At 38.3% G+C, this 21,248-nt stretch overlaps 1 protein-coding gene across 1 annotated transcript in view; it reads right to left on the bottom strand.

Moving 5' to 3' along the window:
* MAN1A2 (mannosidase alpha class 1A member 2) overlaps positions 1–21,248 on the bottom strand; it is a 131,988-nt gene that overhangs the window by 39,780 nt on the left and 70,960 nt on the right. Inside the window, exons 6-8 of the mRNA XM_066341184.1 lie at positions 4,525–4,619; positions 2,972–3,095; positions 2,460–2,553 (exon numbers count right to left, since the gene is read on the bottom strand). Of these exons, the coding sequence (XP_066197281.1) occupies positions 2,460–2,553; positions 2,972–3,095; positions 4,525–4,619 (313 nt within the window). The remainder of the gene's footprint in view (positions 1–2,459; positions 2,554–2,971; positions 3,096–4,524; positions 4,620–21,248) is intronic.

Genomic DNA, 21,248 nt, shown 5'->3' with positions numbered 1-21,248 from the left:
ACTTCTTAAATTTTTGCAAGTACATGCACTGGGACGTGATCTACCATGGATGTAACAGAGACATTTTTTCATCATTCCACTCAGGTTTGTGAAAGGAAATGCAAAATTATGGATTCTTGCTATCTAGTCCCCACAAAATCAGTATTAGGTTTACAAATGCTGTTTGTCCTAGTTTCAGCCAGGACAGCATTAATTTTTTACAGTAGCTGGGAGGAGGCATGGCCAGACCCTAATGTTATTCAGTACCATCTCAGGTCACTGCCAGAGGTAGGAAAAATGACTCCTCTCAGAAGAAGGGCATCCTTTCTGAGAGAGAAAGGGAGAAGAAAGTGGTTGGAAAGAACAGGTCTTTTATGTAAATCCTTTCTTTGTCTTACACCTTCTGTTATTAATATCATCACCGTTACTGTTCATTTTCTTATCTCTCCGTTGTTTCCAGTAAATTGTTCTTACTCTTTGCCTTTTGTGCTTCCAACAGGATGCAGGCACAGGGCAAGCGAGCAGCAGGTGTGGTTTTAGCAGAACTACTAAATTGAAGACCATCATCCTAAACCACGACACTGCACTGGGAAAATCCTAGAAATATTACCAGAACTGAATCTGAATGTGCATTTGGAACCTTATCTGCTCAAAAAAAAATCCCCAAACCCCAACCACCAAATTCCAGGAAACAAATTTATGACTCATGATCAGCATAGAAAAATGAAAGGCTCTATATATTTGTATTTCTTTTTATCCTCAGATAAAAAGAAATAAGATAAAAAGTTCTCCAATTGTAATCCTAAACTTGAGTCCCAAATGTATTATCTTGCAAAATCCATTTAATAGCATATTTGAGTTCCACCAAACATCTGCAAAGTTAAACTTTTCACTGTTTGTTTATTTTTAGTGATGAGGGGTATTTTATTCCCAAGAGATACTAATTCTGTGCACCATTACTACAAGAAAGCTGGAGAGGGAGTTTTTACAAGGGCATGTTGTGACAGGACAAGGGGAGATGGATTCAAACTGAAAGAGAGCAGATTTAAATTAGATACTAGAAAGAAATTCTTTACTGTGGGGGTGATAGAGGCACTGGAACAGGCTGCCCAGAGAAGCTGAGTAGGCCAAATCCCTGGAAGTGTTCGAGGTTAGAAGCTTTGAGCAACCTGATCCAGTGGAAGGTGTCCCTGCCCACAGCAGGGGGGTTGGAACTAGATAATCTTTACTGCCCCTTCCAACCCAAGCCATTCCATGATTCTATGAAACAGTGTCTAAAGAATCTTAGTGATACATCACATTAGACTACCTTTGATAAAACCAGCACAAGCAGATGGTTAGGAACTAATAAAAAGTAAATACAAAAATTTGTTTCAAAGCAACAATATAAAATTGTCTTTTGAACACATAAGCCTGAGCATTTGTATTTGCATATTTTCTTATTTCTGAATGTGTTGTTAAACTTAAATTTATCAGAAGAATTTGTCCCATCAATCCATTTGCCCATTTCAGATGGTGTCATGATTCACTTAAAGATATAGGATGCCTTGGAGAGAATTTTGACTTTAAAGATGGCATTAGACAAGTATTTCACAGTGACTGCAGTGACAGCTGTATTCATCTCCCTCACATACCAGATTCAAAGTCAGAGGCAGATTCTCAGTTTGCAAGCCAGAACATGTTCTGCTGGATATTTACAGCCAACCACTGAAATCCCCAAAACCTATCACTGATGTCAAACAGGACAGAAATAGACCATCTTGCTTGTTTTTCCTAAAAGACCTGCATTTGTAAAAGAAATAGAAACCTTGAAGAAAAAAAATTTCTTTTATCACCACCACTATCAAAGCAGAAAACCACTCAATTTTTTTTGAAAGAACCACTTCAAGGAAGGAATCATGTTTCTGTCTCTCTCTTGATGTTTTATCTTTCCTCTTACATTGTCAGCGACAATACCTGCTTTTTCTTTTCATTCTAAAGCTTACTATTTTTTTTTTTACATCTATAAGGAGGTTCATCATGCCATTTCACATGCCACTGAGTAGATAAATTATGTTCATAGATGTCAGTGCCTAACACAATTTAACCACCACAAACATGCATTAATGCACGTCATCTTACAATAATCCACTTACCAGATGGTTTGTAGAACAAAACCAGGAACAGAATCAAAATGAGGAAATACTTTCAGCCTTATTCTTTATTAGTGAAGATTTTATTGACTGATAAACATGAGGAGAGGCATCAGATTAAGTGACATGCTATTTTAAGAAACTACTCTAAAAAGTGAGCTCTGTGACTTCAGACAGCAACAGGCAAAGATTCATTTCAGGAGATCTCAAATTCAAGCAATTCTTCTGTATTTTATATTTTAAAGCAATGCTGTTTGTGCCCTACAGAATAAACTCTCTGATCTCCAACCGAGCAACAAAGTAAGAAGTAGACTTCTAATTAGGAATTAATAAAATAAGAATACTTACGCTGACCCCACCGGCCTGTTCTTGGATTCAAATAATTTGGATAAAGTCCATTAGGACGATCCATTTTTTGAAGTAACTTCCGAATGTGCATGACCTAAATTAAATCAAGAATCAGGTTCACCGCTAAGAACGTTAGTCTGCCCTCTGCACATAGTTACATCTGATCTTTTTTATTTTTCTTTCATTTTAGTAGCAAATTTTATTAATCTGAACCATCAGCTTTCTTGAGGGCTTTCTTCAGATTTGTACGTTTTTGGTTTTAAAGGACTGCTCACATAAACATGCTTAAAAATTATGATTTTAAAATGCATTCTGAAACAAATAAGAAAACCTGTGTTGTTGTTGTCATATATTTCTACTTGAGAAAGACATCTATTTGGTAACAGAAATACAGTCATGAAAATATTTACCTGCTACCAAGAATGGAAATAGAATTCAATATAGAAAGTACTTCCCCTTTAATGCGATTTATGAAAAGAAGTATGATAAAAGTATTGATTTTTGAGACTCACCTTGTTGTAATATACAGGGTCCCCTGTCAAATAGCTGAGGTGGACAAATTCCATGTGCAGTGTACCAAACTCAGCAAGGATGCTGCTGCCAGCAGAAGCCCAGCCCCAGTTTCGACCAACACCACTGAATTTCAACAAATATGCATAAAAAAGGGAGAAAACAACAGAAAATTCAGAGTTACTGTGCACAGCAAGACTACCACAGCCAATTAAACAAGTAACAACAATATTTTAACGCATACTTAAGATTACAGTTGTCATTTGATTGATGAGTTCGTTCACTGGTTGGGTCTTTTTAGAATAAGGATACCATTACCTAATCAACAAAAAGTCCTATGATTAAATAATATAATACCATGATGTCACACAAATATGATGACTTAACACTGGGCTCAATCACAGCTGTTCTTTATTCACTGCATGTTCCTAAGAGCAAGAATCAAGGCAAGACAAGTTTTGAAGGTGGCAGCATTTGCTGCCTTGTCCTGCTGATCTGCTGTGTTCCCTTTACTTGTGGGATGTGCTTCCCTATCTTGTGTCTACATAGGAATACAGGATGTTTACTGCTGGAATAACACATGAGCTCCTCAGGCTCACCTAAAGAATCAGCAGAAAGTGTCACATATCTCCTACCTTTTGCACTCAAAGTGATACCATCTTGCTAAGTCCTAACTCCTAAACTATCTCTGGTTTAATCTAATGTGGGAGTTTTCATCACCTTTCAGGGTTGGGTCTTTTAATTTCTGTAGTTAAGTACATATTTCTGAAGATTACTTCTACTTCTTCTCATAAAAGATTTGTTATGAGTGAGTGTCCACACAATCTAGATATACATCCCATTTCACCTACTGTTTAAGGACGTAGTGAAAATGTAAAGAATGCCTCAAAGCATCATGTATACTCTCTCAAAATCTGGGGGAAATCCTAGCACTAAGCAAGCAATACAAGATAAAATAGGAAATGCAGTTGTCTTCCATGAGGCAATGGAGACCATCTAAGTTCAGTCTGATCTAAACAGACATCTAAAGGAGCCTCTCGATCTGCAGAGACCACAGTTGACTTCAGCATGTCAGACTTTATACCCAAGTTAAAACGTAAAATGAAGGAACAACTTCAGAGTCCCACCATGTTCTCAAATGCTGGGAATCTCCTAAAGGTAACATACAGCTCACACAGTACAGAAAACCCAGTAAGTTCAACTATGTCCTGAAAACAATTTTGTTTTTAATAGATTTTGTAACAACTAAAGAAACAATCATTAAGCTCTAGAGCAACACACAGAATAATACACTCAGTGTGGTCCAATGGCAAACTGAATGCTTATTGCAGAATCATAAAAAAAAAAAACAAACCAAAAAACACAGGATCAAAATTTATTGCAGTTAATGAGTTAGCATGAGCTGAACTCTATCAAAATTATCCTAACATGCCAGGACTGACAATTTGTCTGCATCTTCTACAGTTCCACTACTAAGAAAAACTGATTTATGCCATTATTAATTTTAAATTGGAGGAAGGGGGAGGAACACACTTCACAAAAGAAAACTTATTACCTTTTCAGATTCACCATTGCCCATGGTATACCCGTAGGTGTGTTGAAGGCTGGAAGAAGTTTTCCTGCCAGTTGCACTGCTTTGATCTTGAAAACCTAAGATAGTAGGATCAATTGCAAATAGTTACAAAGTCTGATTTATCTCCAAGAACTGTAAAGACTGAAATTTCCTTGCCTCACCTACCTCTTTGTATTAAAAAAGCTTTACATTGTAAAAAACATATTAACTTGTAATTTTTTTGCCACTTGTTCACTTTATAACTTTCGGTTAGATTTGAACATGAAAAGCAAACTTGTCAATTTGATTTCTTTCCTTCCAAGCTCTCCAGCAACAGTTCTTAGATTCCTTTACAGAAGAATATCAGTTCTCCTCCCACCTCCCTCCACTGGTATTACGAATTTCAAGTGCTTTTTAAAACAGTCCTTAAATCATACCTTGTATTTTTCATTTAAAAACCAAGACACAACTCTTCTACCCAAGTATTACAAACTTCCCATCTCTTTTTAATGAGATTAGTGCAGACAGAGTTCCTATTCTTTTATGAACATTGTCTATGCAAAAACAGATCTGCACTTTCCTCTAGCTTTTCCTTCATCGATAATGCATATGAAAAGTAATTCAAGGCTACCCTTCCCTCTCTAGTCTGATCCCTCACAGAAATTACTGACAGGACAAAATCTCCGTCATTTCCAGTGTTATTTCTATTTACTTTTAGAACATAAATCTGTAAAAGCCTTACTCACAGAGCCAGATGTTTGTTTGACAGACAAGCAACTGAGAGAAAGTTCCTTCAAAGCCTACCTGCAGCATATTTTCCAAAGGCATATTTGGTATATCCTCATGGTACCCATCTGCTTTTACCAGTTTCTTGCTAGCATACATTTTAATTAATGCACTCTCAGTATTCACTACATTTCTGGACAAGTACCTCCTTAATGGGGAGATAACATTATTTATCATTTTGATGTACCATACAAACCAGTTACATAAAGAGCTCACAGATCCTGGAATAACTTACACAACACAGATGTAGTATAGAAATATCATCTCTTTGCTGACCAGCAATAGGACACAAAGAAATCTAATGAAGATGCATAATGGCAATTTCAGATAAGGAAAATGCTCTTCACTAAGAGACTGGTCACAGCCCCAAGCCTGTCAGAGCTCAAGAAACATGTGGGTGATGCTCTTAGTCATATGGTTCAGTTTTAGGTAGCCCTGAGAGAAGCAAGGGGTTGGATTCCCCAATCCTTTAAGGTCCTTCTACCTTGAGAAATTCTACAATTCTATTTATCAACTACCTGACCAATAATCTGTAATCAAAATTACTAAAATTTTTAAGAAGGACTGCAGCAGCTGATTTGTAAAGTCTATGGGAAGAAACTGAAGAGATGCTCGCTAGAGAAGCAAGCTGAAAAATAAGCAATCAAGAATATCCACATTTTTCATAGGAAGGTGGGAAAAAATCAATATCTTAATGTTTGAGGAGATGAACTAGTGAGACATGAAATAAACCAGAGGAGAATATTAAAGATGACATCTAATTGTATTTGATGCAGTGGAGTATGGCGAGATGGAGGTGAATCTGAAAGCAATGAGCCAGGATAAAGAACTTTTAGAGAGGTTCTCCATACGAATTGTAAGATGGGATATGTCTAAACTGAAAAAGGATATACCTGAGAATATGATTTGATAGAACTGGGAAGCAACAGAGGCAATACAGCTTGAATGATTTTTAGCAAAGAAACTGACAAGAGACAGTCTTTGAAAAAACATGCAGAAATTTAGCAGTAAAATTCATACATTACTGCTGACTGCTTTTGTCAGTCAAATTCACTTTTGACTGCTGAGATTTTAACACTCTGACCTTGAATAAAGGACCAATTCAGAATAGAAAGGCATAGTATAAGGAAGAGGTATAATACAGGTGGAATCTACGGTAATTGGGAAAAAAGAAGCCCTTAAGAGAACTAAAACCTCAGTATGGGCCTAGTTGCATAAGAACTATCTCAATTGCATCTATAAATAAGCACCAAAAATTAATATTGAACTTTTCGATTTTTAAGTAGTAGATGGGTCAGACTAGACAGAACTATCTACTGGGAGTCATCTGGAGGGACTCACTCTACAGTGCAGGCAAGCAAGCTTCAACATCTAATTAAAAACAGAATGATGACTTCCAGTGAAATAGTAAATAGTTTAGAAAGACATTTGTAACTTGAATTTGCTTATCTTCAGCTTTCAAATCTTGCACCCCCTGAAAGTGCTATGCACTATCATATTGTTCATTAATAAAAGATACTGAAACATTAGGGTAAGAATATTTAATGGAAGAACATCCTTAGAAACATCTTTTCTCAAGAATATTCTTAATGGCTAACTATTTACATTGCTATCCAGCTTTTAATCACTTCGAAACGTATGGTATCTGAGGAATGAGTTTTTAGCTAGAGTGTATGAAGCAAAGTTTGATCTAAATGTGCAAGAATCTGGACAAGACAGTAAAAGCAAGGCAATCACTGAGCCATTTCAGCATCAGAGCACCAGCAGGAACTGTTAATTCAGACAAGACAACCATATTGTTGTCTTGTGACTGTGATTAAAGCACTTTCCTGTCACTTCCATTGGGCTGAGGACTCTTGAGCTCCACTGATCTAGCATCAGTAGGGTACAACACTCCGTCTCTATATGCCTCTCACCCAAAACTGAATGTAAAGAAAGACAAAACTGGTTGAAGACACGTCTGCCTTTACTTTCTATTACTGCCTGCTCAGTCAGATCTTGCTGCTACTTCTGCATAAAAAAACCACTGAGTGCTTGGCACAGTCTTTACCTATCCAGGATGGAGTAAGAACTGGGAGGCAGCTGCATAGGATTTTATCAGAGACAAGTGACCACAAGAGTATTTTTGGACAGAGAGAGGGAAAAGAAATGTAGCAAGCAGTGGTGAGTGAGGTGCCATTTATGGGAAACTGCAGATGTGTCCAGAGAGTTCTGATGAGCTCACTGAAGTGCCTTCTTTAGCAAGTTTCAAACTTACCATAAGAAAAACAGTAAAAGCCTCAGGCTCCAGTTTATAATGTGCTAGTATCAGACAACATGATTACTTATCATGTAATATTTTTACTTTAATTTTCTTTTTTTAAATGGGTTGAACTCACAGATTCCATTCCAGCCCTGGTGGTTCCCTGCTGACAGTCAATGCATTTCAAAAAATACATAGGCAAGAAGAACAGAAAAGAAGAAAAAATGAATGGCTGCCTTAAAAATAGATCTCATTAGGAAACAGTAGAAGAATTGGGGTTATTTAATCTAGACAAAAGATGTTCCAGAGAGAACAAGATAATGACTTTTCAGTATATAAAAGGCTAACACAGGTAAAAGGAAATAATTTTTTTCCATGGACATGGAAAATAGAAAATAACACCAAAATGGAACAAGGAAAAGTAAGTTAGCTATTAGATAAAACTTGGTGAAAAGAATAACTACTAATGCAGCATGACTGTGATTGCTGCAAAGTCATCACTACAGCTTTTAAAAACACTCTGTACAACATACAAAGACTTAGATGGCCAAGGAACAGAAGAATAACTGAGAATTACTCAGCTGCCTTAACATTCTTCCAGCCATGTTGCTGCATTTTTTTTTGCATGGCAAGGTTTTGGTAGTGGTGGGGCAAGGGGGGCACAAGGATGGCTTCTGTAAGAAGCTGCCAGAAGTTTCCCCATGCCTGGCTGAGCCAATGGCAGCTGGCTCTAAGACAGACTGACCATGGGTCAAGACTGAGCCCATCAGTGATGGCGGTGGAGCCTTGGGGAAAACATAGTTAAGAATGGGGTTAAAAGAAAAACCACAGAACAGCAACTGTAGCCAGAGGAAAATACCTCATAGAATCAACCCTGCACACACAAGGTCAGTGAAGGAGGGAAAGGAGGTGCTCCAGGCATCAGAGAAGAAATTTCCCTGCAGCCCATGGAGGTCCATGGGGGAACAGAGATCCACTTGCAGCCCATGGAGGAGCCCCAGATCAGACCAGGCAGATCCCAAAGAAGGCTGTGACCATGCAGAAAGCCTATACTGGAGCAGGGTCCTGGCAGACCTGTGGCCTTGTGGAGAGAGGAGCCCACTTTGGAGCAGGTTTGCTGGTAGGACTGATAACCCCGTGGCAGACACCCACTGGAGCAGTTCGTGAAAAACTGTGGCTTGCGGGAAGAACTCATGTTGGAGAAGTTTATGGAGGGCTCTCTCCTGTGGGAGGGATCCTATGCTGGAGCAGGAGAGAGTGTGAGGAGTCTTCCCCCTGAAGAGGAAGGAAGGGCAGAGATAACACGCCATGCAACTCCATTCCCGGACCCTCTATGCCGCTGTGTGGAAAGAGGAAGAGAAAACAGTGAAATTCAGCCTGTGAAGAAGGGAGGGGTGGGGGCAAGGTGTTTTAATTTTTATTTCTCATTATTAATTAATTACCCCTAGTTGAGTCTGTTTTGCCCATGGCAACACTTGGAAAGTGATCTTTCCCTGTCTTTACCTCCATCCATGAGTGTTTCATAGCTTTGGTTTTTTTTTGTCTCTCCCGTCTCCCCTGTCCAGCTGAGGAGAGGAGTGGCAGAGCAGTTTTGGTGGGCACCTCACATCCAGCCAGGGTCAACTCACCACAGTTCCCAAGTTATGAGATGGCTTGTGTACATTCTGCACACATAAGAGGAAAATGTTTTGCCTCTCAGGTATGATATCTACTCGGTAGACACACACAGCACCTTTCATGAATAATGGAGATCATCTATCCCCAAGCTTCTTTGCTAGCACAAAGCCACACATACAGAACTGATTAGAATCTTCTTAAAGGCACCATAACAGCAGTAGCAAGACATCCTGCTTGGAAGATGCAAAAATACTGTTCTAAGTAAATGGGTATTAATCCCAAGGGTAGCTGTTCTGTCCACACTCAAAATATGGGCATTCTTGAGAAAAGTTTTAGAAAAATTCCACTGTGTACTCGGAAAAGCGTATCCATTTTACATGGCAAAGCCTAACACATTAAACCCATCAATTTAAATAGCCTTTACTAGGCTAATGCTTCTTTCTGCAAATACTGTAAAGCAATGGAAGAATTTTTCCCCCTTTCAAAATCAAATCAAGATGTTTATAGCTAGAAGAAAGTGAAAATTGGCAGAAAAAGCAAAATCTAAACCCCAAATCGGATAAGTGGATCCCTCATTAAGATGAAAACAGCAATCAGTATTTACAAACTAGTATGTACAGCAGACCAGCTGTGAGGGCCTGAATAATTTTCATCCATTAAATTGATACTTAACATACCAAACCTGCCACCCACCCCACAATATGAAAGCTTGCTCCTGAGCCTATTAATCCAAGCAAGGCCTTTAAAACATTCAGCAGAAAAGGCCTTAAAGATTTCAACGATTCTTCAAAAGCCTTATTGATGTATCCAGTGACTGCCTAGATGCACGGCTGCAGCTCTCAGAAGACTGTATTATGCTAATACTGCTGTTAGGTGTTCACTTCCAGCACTATGAATGGCAAACAGCACCGAATGGCCTCTATTCCTAACTCTGAGAGTGATGATAGATGTTTTCTACAAATAACGAATCTCTTTCATTTATGTGCATAGAGCAGCCTTTGAATCATTCATATTAAAAAGTAATAAATGCCAGAGTTCTCTCTAATCAGATGGTTATTAACTAGTGAGAATCTAAGGCTGTGCAATGTGGCTGGATCTGTAGGCTTGATAGCCCTGGATCATTGAAAGAAACATGAGACAAAACAGACATACTGCACAAGTCCACAGAAATGCAGTACTTGGCTCACCATCAGTACTACTATTGGTGTCAAATCTTGAACACATTTCATTTGAACACTAAGGATGAAGATGATGGGGAGACCTATCTAATTACTAAATGTAGATTGAAAAACCAGAGCCCTTGACAGCAATACCAGACTCAGATCCTTGAGGAAACTATGTGGTATTCCATGGCCCAATCAGAAATAGTTATCTTTCTACCTTCAGAGTTCTATCTGAAGCAGTCAGATCCTTTTGCCTTCTGGTGGCTAAATACTCATTGAAAGCCCAGCTTCTTAGAGAGGACCCTCTGCATGAGTAGAGATAAAGGCTCATGGTAAAATCAATCAGCATTATCACCCAAAAAAAAGAAGAAAACCAGAAATAGCTTAATAAGCATTGTGGGTTTGATGACTGTTTATACATAAGTCTTAGTGCACAGGAAAAAGATGCCTGCATACCACATGAAGAGCTCTAAGTTCCTAGATGAATGGCTCTTAACTTCCAACATACCTTGCCACTGTAAAGTTTGGAGGCTCCCAGGTTTTACACTGTTCCTAGGGCATTCTCCCCTGCAAGTGGGGGCCATCTTGCTATCAAAAAATAGAGAAACAGATCCCTCTTCACACATCTGCTTCTAGTAATTTTCAAAGATGTAATTACGAAGTCATCTTGTGAGATGAGGAAGATGCAATAAGATTCTGGTAACATTTCAGCTATCACAGTATGAAATGAGAGTGGGAGAACACTTGAAATATATTTCATAGATGTTTGTTAGTGATGATTGAAGAGGTATGCCACACATAGAATTGATCCCAGGGAATGTAAATCATGCTCATATGAGATTTAGCAAGGCAGTTACAAACTATACTACCTACAGAGGTGAAATGATGTAGAAATACATAAATTCAACAGCACCTCATCAGCACTGTAGGTTTCTTGAGCTGCAGCAGATGTTCAAGGAGGGAAAATTTGCAGATACTGTAAAGACAATGCCATTGCTGAGGTACTATTGCTGTCCTTGGTGAGCTGGAATGATTACCAAAGTACTTGATGAACAACACTTGGCATTTCCAAAGGATTGAAACTCTTTAAACAAGAGAAAATTTACTCTGCAAAGGGAATGCTCTATGAATTTATATTACTTTCTGACAGAAAAAAAATCCATATGGAAATGAAAAATCTACACCTATCCCAGTAGTCTAAGATCAGAGTTAAAAAACCAAAAATTTACTTCAATCTGGACTATGGTGACAACTTAAAACGGCTATGATGACAATTTGCTCTACTTTCTTTACTTCTTCCCTTCAGATATTTGCACACAATGGAGGTGTCTCTCCTGAGCCTTTTTTCTCCAGGCTGAACAGTCCCAGCTCTTTCAGCATTCTCTCAAATGAGAGATAATCCAGTCCCTTAACCATCTTTGTCAGTCCTTTGCTGGACTCTCTCCAGTATGTTCATGTCTCTTGTACTATGGAGCCTAGAACTGGATTCAGCAAACGGTAAGAGCCACTTCCCTTGACCTGCTGGCAAATTTCCTAATGAACACCAGGATACCATTCACTTTCTTTACTGCAAGGGCACATTGATGCACATGGTCAACTTGGTGCCCACCACTTTTCTGCAGAGTTGGGTGGTCCTCACATACAATGGGTACATGGGTTTGTTCCTCCCCAGGTGTGGGACTTTGCCCTTGCCCCCACTGAACTGAGTGACATTCCTGTCAAGCTCATTTCTCCATCCTACTGAGGTTCCTCTGCATATCAGTTGCTATTCCTGGTTTGGTGTCATCAGCAAATTTGCTGAGAGTGCCACCTACCTCATCACACAGATCATTCATGAAAACATTGAACAGAATTTGATCTGGGGTACACCACTAGTTACTGTCCTCAAACTATATTTTGCATGGCTGATTATCACCCTCTGAACTTGTCTGCTAAGACAGTTTTCAATCCACCTCACTATCTGTTCATCCAGTCCATACTTCACCAGCTTCTTTATGAAGACCTTATGAAATACAGTCAGTTCATCATAGGTCATCAGGATTGGTTGAACATGAGTTCTCCAATTACCTTGCTATTCATGGGCTGGGGAATAGTTTTCTAAATTAGTTGCTCCATTATCTTTCCAGACATAGAGGTAATACTGGCCGGGCTGTAGCTCCCTGGACCCTCCTGCTTGCCCTTTGGAAGGTAGGAATAATCACGTTCATCTTGTGCATTAGCTTTGGCACAGAACAATACTCACTTAAACCTTTGGCTGCAAAGCTACTATCCCTATGTAAGGCATGCAGCTACTACACACAGGCAGTTAACATGGGCAGAGGGAAAGAAACTCTGCTTAATTCTAACAGTCTCCAAAATCCTAAAACACTGCCAAATTCACCCTCATGGAAGTCCAGGACTGGTTATATCAGCTGCTGCAAAGTACTCCTGTGCTATGAGAATTCTGTTCTCTCAAAAGCAACAGGATAAAGCAGATAGTACTTAAGACATAATTATTGCATAACTTGATGATTTTCTCATTTTACAAGGCAAAAAATGCTTAATGGAATGTTGCTTCTTTGTGGAAAAAAGAAACTCCCTCAGTTTTGAAAGTATGTAGACTAGGTTGACATTTTCTTTAACCAGTAAATCACAAACAAGACTTCTACAAACACTTTTATTTAAGAAAGCTATTCTGGATTCCTTCCTGAAAAGAGAGGAATTTTTGCTGACAATTTTAAAGAACAGTAGGAAGGCAAGGAAGGCCGTCCAGTTTCAAAGAATGCATGGAATTAGGAGATGTAACACCTAACCTGAATTTCATGGCTACACAAGCTTGGCCTTCCTTAGTTTCTCTGCTTAAGGATCCAGAGATTCAGCTTGTAAAAATTTTCTAATGCACTGTATCACAACTGTCACAACTTCCAAGGTAAAAGCTGCAACCTGTGCTCTGCACTCTAGTTCTGAAACCAAAGGCTCAGTAAAGCCCACGGAAATGGAGAGGTCCATTCATACTGCTGCTTCAAAGTCGCATCTTTCCTAGAGGCTCTAGACTGTTTTGAGATGAAAATACAGGTCCTGATTTTTTTTAAATAATGAATATAGGGACAAAGAGTATCAAAAGAGATAGGAAGAAACTATCCCGTCATAACAATCTAGGAGAACCATCCTAGTGGTGGTTCCTAAGCCAAGAGTTGTACTGGAAAGTATTAAAATGCCTATCTGATAGTATTGTTCAGCTACAGTCTACAAATGAGCTGAAAAATAAACACACAAAAATACTTCAACTCCATCAGTTAATTGCAGATAAGACAGATATTGTCTGGTTAACTACAACTTCCCCTATTTACATTTTACAAATTAGCAATTATATATTCAAATGAAGCTCCATAGATAAAAGATAAATACTCTGGTGATTCTCTACCATCAGCAGGGAAAGATTTGCAAACAGAATTCTTAAGTGATACTATCTTTATCTTCTTCAAAAGCTTTCCAAAGCTGGTTTCCTGGACAAGAGACATGAGGAATCCAGTTACTGTTGATTGAGGCATCTCAGGATATAATGAAATATTCATTGGTTTCACACTACTGATATTATTGAAAAACCCATATGAGAAAGTCTGTGCATATATTAGCTTATTAGAAATATTCTACATTTTTGCTTTATAAGATCTGAACATAAAAATTTGGCATGCACTGGACAACCAGCTAATCATATTTGAACTACCTGGCACTGGCTAATAATACTTCAATTAAAGTGCATAATTTCCATTTACTTCAATAGCTGTATTAGCTTCCTTGGCACAGGTTTCATGCATTTCTGAGTAGAAATGTTACATGTTCTCAGTTTTTAAAGGGCCTTCAAATCCAAGGTACTTTACACCAGTCAGTCAACATCAGAGATGACTTAAAATTCAGAAAAAAATGTGATGAAAATCTGGCATACAAATGCCTCCTCAATCTGATAATTCCAGAAGATGAAGCACACTGCTTCATATCCCATCTAACTGAGCCAAAAACCATGGAAGTATTGAGTTAATTTTCTCTTCTGCTATTATTATTAGAGTAGTAGGCATTTTTTGTGCTTCATCTTTCCTGCTTTTTATATCTCTGGCTTCTTCACTCTAAGCTTGGTACCTGCACAAGCAGTATTAACCTGCCAGTTTAGTTACCTTTGTAAAAAAATGGTCCCTGGACTAAAAACAATGATCTTGAATTTGCACAACACACCAACCACAATCACTCATGCCTAAGCATAATCTCTTCTTTCTATGGGAGCTACTACAGTAGCAGAAGGAACCAGATGTCAGAGCATGTACAATATCTGGCTTCTGGCTTAAATGTTCCCCCAATAGTAGCTGGAACAGAGAAATACAGATTTAAACTGTGAGAAAATGGAATGGAGAAAGAGAAAGGAGAAAAATTAAGCTGAATGGCCATCAGGAAACTGAAGAAAAGAGCCATCAAGTGACAGAAGAGCAGCATGGAGCTTTGCCAGTGGAGAAGCAGAAATGGTAAAGGACAGGGCTTCCAGCCCCCTACCTCCTACAAGGTGAAATGTCATGGAGAACTTGGTAAAAGAAGGTATCATAAATAGGCAGTGAAGGGAAGAAATAAAGGCATCAAGAGGAAGAAAGGGAACAAATGGAAATCTAAAGACCTATAATGGATGGACTACCAAGAGTATAGCTGCAAGTAACAGGACTATGAGAAACATCTTGGGGTATCTAACAGGGGAAAAATGCTTTCTCATCTCCAAAACATTCTTACGAACTAGAATTGATCCTATTATATCAGTCTTTCAACATGCTTTTGTAGCCAAACACATCCAGGCAAAGCAAATGATATCAATGAATCTTGAGGATGTTGCGGTTTTTGGGTTGGTTTGGTTTTTTTTTTTCTATTAATCAATGATCTTTGCTATTTTGGTATCACCAGCTGTGCTACTGAGTTGAGTTACAGACTGCATTATGTGCCTGAAGTTCACAACTCAACTGATGATCCAGTCATTCTATGGTTTTTAAGAAGAAAAGTCTGCATCAGAAACATTAAGAAATGGTTCTGAAGTCAAATAATTAAGCTGATTGTACTAAGCTAACAAGTTTTATCAGAATCGTATTTGTGCAACAGAAGTTATGTACTTCTTGTGATTATTAATCTCTCTTGACATTGGTTTTCTTTTTGGTAACACCTTTTCCTAACACCTTCTCCATTCATGACAAGTATCTCCTTTATTTCTCATACATTTCTCTATGCCATGAAATATATTTGCCATATATTGTTCTTTTTTGTCTTTCAGCTCTGTGCTTAAATTGCCTCAATTTTTACTTTCTTTCTCAGTTATTCCTCTGTCTCCCATTTCTCTTGAATGTGCTGCCAAACTTTCCATTTTAAATTTCATCTTGATTTCCACTTTAGTCTTTGCCAGAAATGACTCAGTCCCTTTTAGACTGCATTTGCCTTTACAAAGAAAAGTTAAAGAGAGATTAAATTACATATTGTTTTACACTATGTGCAGTCACTATACACACAGCCTCCCTTCTCCCACTGGTACAATGTGACAGATTACAATGCAAAAATCACAGTCTAGAGGAAAAAAAAAAGTGAAAACCACACAGTTTTTACATCTTCAAAAACATATCCCTGATACAATGACAGATCCAAAGCACATTCCATTGCACCTGATTAAAATAGACAGTGTTTGCTTGTTTTTTGGTTAGCTTGGGTTCTTTTAATGAACTGGCTTGTTTTCCCCAATCAAGTGATATGTAACTTATCTACAGGGTTTTTATATATATATATATATATATAAAATATATATATATATATGGACTGAATTCTGACAGAAAATTAGTTGGCAAACAAAACCTATGAGCAATGAATTAGTAAGCACTGAATCTTCAGAGCTGCATAAATTCTGCAAGGCACTTGAAAAACCAGACATTTGTTTTGACAAAATGGTGAGATAAATATCCAGACTCCTGCAGCATAATTTATGGTTCTCAGGATCAAAACTATAAGATATAAATGTTGTTCTTTTATGCCATGCAAACAAAAATAAAAAAGGTTCAAGAGCAACAATCTGATCATCTGCATAAAATAAGGAGTAAGTGTCAAGATACCTTTATAGTTACATCAATAAGCAGAACTTAAGTGAAAGATTACTTTCAGAGAGACATCTGGACTGCATCCTTACCACATCCTGACTATTCATGTGTCCAGTAGGCACAACTACCACTCCTCTAACTTTTCACTACTTTCTACTGCTTCTATAAATCCTTCTAAGAACACAATTACCAAGAAGCTTGCAGTATACCAACAGCAGTCTTGTAAGTCTTATTAATGACATCGACAGAAATAAATTCCTCCTCATAGTTGAAGTTCCTATTTATAAACCCAAATGCTCATAGGCCTTTTGCCACAGAATTTCACACCAGAGGTTCAAGCTGAGCAGCTTGCCTTTTTTGAGTTTCACATATTCTTCCAAAGCCACAACTACTCAGAACACAATCCCTTATTCTACCTCCACGTTGGTCTGTTCAACATGGGCTGTTCATTTTTCTTGTAACTTCCAGTCTGCACCTATGCCTTTGGAACACTAAAATGGATTTAATTTACACAGGCCTAGTTGAACATTCGATTAAATTTCTACGAGTTTTCTACTTATTTGCCATCTCAACAAGAATAAACCTACAGTCACATATAAATTCTCAAGACTTTTACTGTCAAGTCACTACTGTACTGATGACCTCTTATTTTCCATTATGTAAATTTCTGGGATGGGCAGACAAAGTGAAATCAGACTATGTGGCTCACAATTACCTAGGTCACCTTAAAAGACTTTTTCTTAAAATGCATGTAGTTGCATTATTTTGATATAGGCACTTATCTTCAATCTTGTGTTTTGAATTGAAAAATAAAAAAAAAAAAATCACAGAATATGCTGAGTTGGAAGGCTAGACAACTTAGTCGTTCCCTTAAAAAAACTGTTCCTTGATTATCCAATTCATAAATGGTAACAGAATGTTACTGCAGACAGCATCCTCTTGATTACTAATACATAAGAAGAGTTCACCATGTGGTAGTTGCATACATCATTAGAGGTAACTTTTTTTTTGTTAATATTTTTCCTAGATTCAAGTGGTTTTACTTAGCAGCTATGGTAACATTCCTGGCATGTATTTTTCTCTCACCATATCTATTCTCAGCTAGCATGCAAATTCCTTTTCAAAACAAAAACATAAGTTAGTATGAATGAGAACAAGTTCCAAAAGGCAAAGCCAGCCAAAGATGCTGGCTCGATTTTAAAGCAGTATCATGTCCAGAGCTGCATTTTAGTTCTGTTTCAAAGTGAAAAAAATCTTGCTGGAAGAACTGTCGTTTCAGTTGACAAAAGGCAATGCCATACTTCCTTTCTGGATCAGAAAAATGTGAAAACCCTTAGGAGGAAAGAACAGGAAAACTCCATAGTAGAAACTAATGCATTACTGTGTCAAGAGTAATACCAATAAATGAATGTCTGAAAAAACAACACGAAGGATACTGTGCATGCTGTCACTGGTGCCCATCAGCATCAATATGTTTCCTAAACTACTGAACGGGGACAGAAAAACTAACAGACCTAGTCAAGAGGAGATACGTGAAGAATAGTTACCAATTAACTATCCCTTCTTAGCTTTTACAGCTCTCCACAGGAACATGACCAAAGAATGAGTTTTAAGAGTAGCTATCACTGCACAGCTATTGTATTTTTTCATGCTAAAATGGACTATCCTTTATTTCCACCAGTTTAAAATATATTACACTAACAGGAAAAGCCTATTTCCAATCAGAGAGGAAGAAACAAATTCACAATGAAGTCAGTTTTCTCCACTTCAGGTGTCATGCAGGACCAAGGTGCAGCAATAAACTGGGCTAAATGTCCTTTGCCAGTCAGGAAAATGTTTACTACAAACCTGGTAAACAGAAACTGCACAAGCATTGCAATCTGCACTGCAGTGAGCAGTGGCAACACCCAATATGACACAATGCTTTAAAAGTCAAAGAAAAATAGAGGGTTTTTTTCAGGCTGTGTCCTGTTAAGAGACCAGTGAGCTGTCACAACTACTTATGAATAAGCAGCTCATCTCCTGGCAACAAGCTCAAATCTCATCTTCATTGAACAGGACGTACACAATGCTGTTAACTCTTCTGAGATTTTCACCCTTTGAAAACTTAATTTAGATAAGCTTTAAAGCTTTAATTTAGGTATTTTCATCAGTACATCTAAGAATTCTGTGAAACCAGTACACACAGTATTGTCTTAACTCACTAAAGACCCATATTTTATATTTTTAGGTTGGTTGTTGTGGATATTTATTGACACATATAACATAATTTGACTAATGAGTATTGCTGAGCAGAGGAGATGGTGCCTGTCAGATTCCTGAAAAGGATTAGTTTGATTATCTGTTAATAGAGTATCAGGCACTTAACATCCCTCGTCCTCCACTTTGAGATTTGAGGCTGGATTTATCCACACAAATGGTATTACTATTTTACCAGAAAGATATGTCATTCTGATGGTGTTTTAAAAGATGAAAAAGACAGTCATGTAAATGAACTGCTTTATATCTAAAGCTGGCGAAGGTAAACACAGTAAACTATTAATCTTTTTTTTTTATATTGCAAATACCGTAAATAACTTTGCTCAACAAAAATAAAACAATAAGCTACCCTTTTTATTGTATTAATAAATCAGCAGCAGACAAGAACACTTTGTCATAATGGTGTAAGTGTCCTCCTGCTGGTATCACACAAGAGACATTAGAATAAAATTCATTTTGTTTTCCTTACTTGTCGCTGTTCCTCAAGCACAGCCGTGTACACTGTGCAACAGGCGACCCCTCTATCCATCTCCGGTGCTTTTGTCATTCCATGCAGTACTGCTAGCAGGAATATTTTATTTCCAACTGCCAGTCATGCCACAAGTTTTAATGATTTGTGAAGCTTCACTTCATGAAAAAAAGCAAGCAGTCAATGGGTCATTTGTGCACTCTCTCCTCAGACAAATGCTGTTCATATCAGAGAATGCTTAGTTACTCTAAAGGCAAGACGGGGTCCCTCCTGCATACCCTACAAATCTCTTATGGACTGCTAACAAAGGAGCTCTTGGCAGAGCATGTAAGTATCACTTACTTAGCCCAATTCTCAGTCACTTTTCCTACAAACCAGAACACATGCAAGAACTGGAAACAACCTTCAAATTCTGCTGCAGATGAAACTTTTGTAGGGAACAATTCCAAAGCCACGGGCTCAACATTTGCTTTTGTTACAGACATTCTATCGAATACTAGTTAGAAGAGTTAAATCCAAGTTTGAAGAGATCGCTGTGGCATTTGTTTTTCTGGTTCTTGCTTCAGAAAATGTGCTGAATTGTCAGAAGCTTTAAGGACTCTAATCTGTGAGGGCCACAGACACTCAGAGTGCTAATTGCTGAGAAAAGGTAATGTCATACTCCTGATCACTGAAGCACTCCAAATCCAGTAACTATCTCCATTATTTTTATTCTCATGTCTATCCACTTTGCTATTACTAATGGCTGAACTGAGCATGACAACACACACTCTCAAAACTGTAAAACTTCATGAACATTAACAAGACACATGTCCAATACAATTCCAAAGAAAAGATGGAGAACAGGAAGTTCATCCTGTGCGCTCATAAAGACAGGGGTTACACAGACACACCTGCCAACTCTGCTGCACATATGGGCAATGACTAACTAGCTCTTCCTCCATGATCTACCATGCAGCTCAGGTTGCATTTCATACATTTGCAGGACAGAGCACTACTTCCCAAGCATCCTGGAATGTAGTGACCATGTCAGGCATGGAACAGAGGAGTCCTGGTACCACTCAGTATACTACAGCCAGCACACACACTACCTTAGGGGAAGTCCTAGCTCAAAACAACTAGTTTGGCAGATACATTCTAGAGTCTGTGATACAATTTTTAAAAAAATCACAGAGTAAGCACATCAAAACAAGCAATGACTTCTTAAGGATCAGAAAATAAAACAGGCTTACTCACTGAAACAGCTATTAAAGAATTTTGTTTGTCTGCATAGACACAGGTTTTATTTACATGTTTTTGCATTATTTCTTCTTTAATGTTCAGAAAGACAGGGGAAAACCACACATTTAAAAGATCTATCTCAATTTGGATAAAATCTAGGTACCTGAAAGACAGTCTGCAGCGAAACAAAATAGATACATTGAACATCATGTTCCTCTGACTGTCTCAGTTAACTCCACCTCCTCAGCCTCCTGACCATGCATTCTGCATCCTTCCTTCTCTTACTTGGAGACATAGCTCTAGCAGGTGCCTGCATATGTTTGTTCTAAGTACTCTTTCTCAATGTTAGAGGATTTTATTTCCTGCTCTCCATGTAAACAGTATCTCATTCAACAGATATCCTAACACATTACGAGAAAACAGAAAATAATGTGCGCTGGGAACACACAGTGGAAATACCAAAATCCCTAACCCAGGCTGAAACTGCTATTTGAGGGAGTTTACCAACTCCCACAGGTGATAGCTGGTGCCAGAATGGTCATGACAGCTCACTACCACAGCTAGCCACCAGTCAACCATGCAGTGTCACAGACCTGGGCTGGGCTGTAGCCATGGGGAAGAGGCAGACTTGATATACAGAAGGTGGAAGACTCCCTCCTCTTTTGGGGAGATGCTGATAACTCTGTAAGTATCAGTGGATGGAGCCCTTTTCTGCTTGGCTAGCTGTGTAAGAAATAAGTATGTCAAGCCACTTGGGAAAGACAAACTTTTTTTAAAGCAAGTAATGGTCCCACAGCACGGAGAAGAAGTAGTACTCCAGGATTATTAACCTTTAGGTAAGATGTCATAGTATCCAAAGACAGCAGACATGCCTGTTACTGGGA

The sequence above is a fragment of the Sylvia atricapilla genome, chromosome 2 (assembly GCF_009819655.1).
Source record: "Sylvia atricapilla isolate bSylAtr1 chromosome 2, bSylAtr1.pri, whole genome shotgun sequence".
Classification (NCBI taxonomy): Eukaryota; Metazoa; Chordata; class Aves; order Passeriformes; family Sylviidae; genus Sylvia; species Sylvia atricapilla.
The sequence above is the reverse complement of the archived record's forward strand: the minus strand, read 5'-3'. Positions and strand labels throughout refer to the sequence as shown.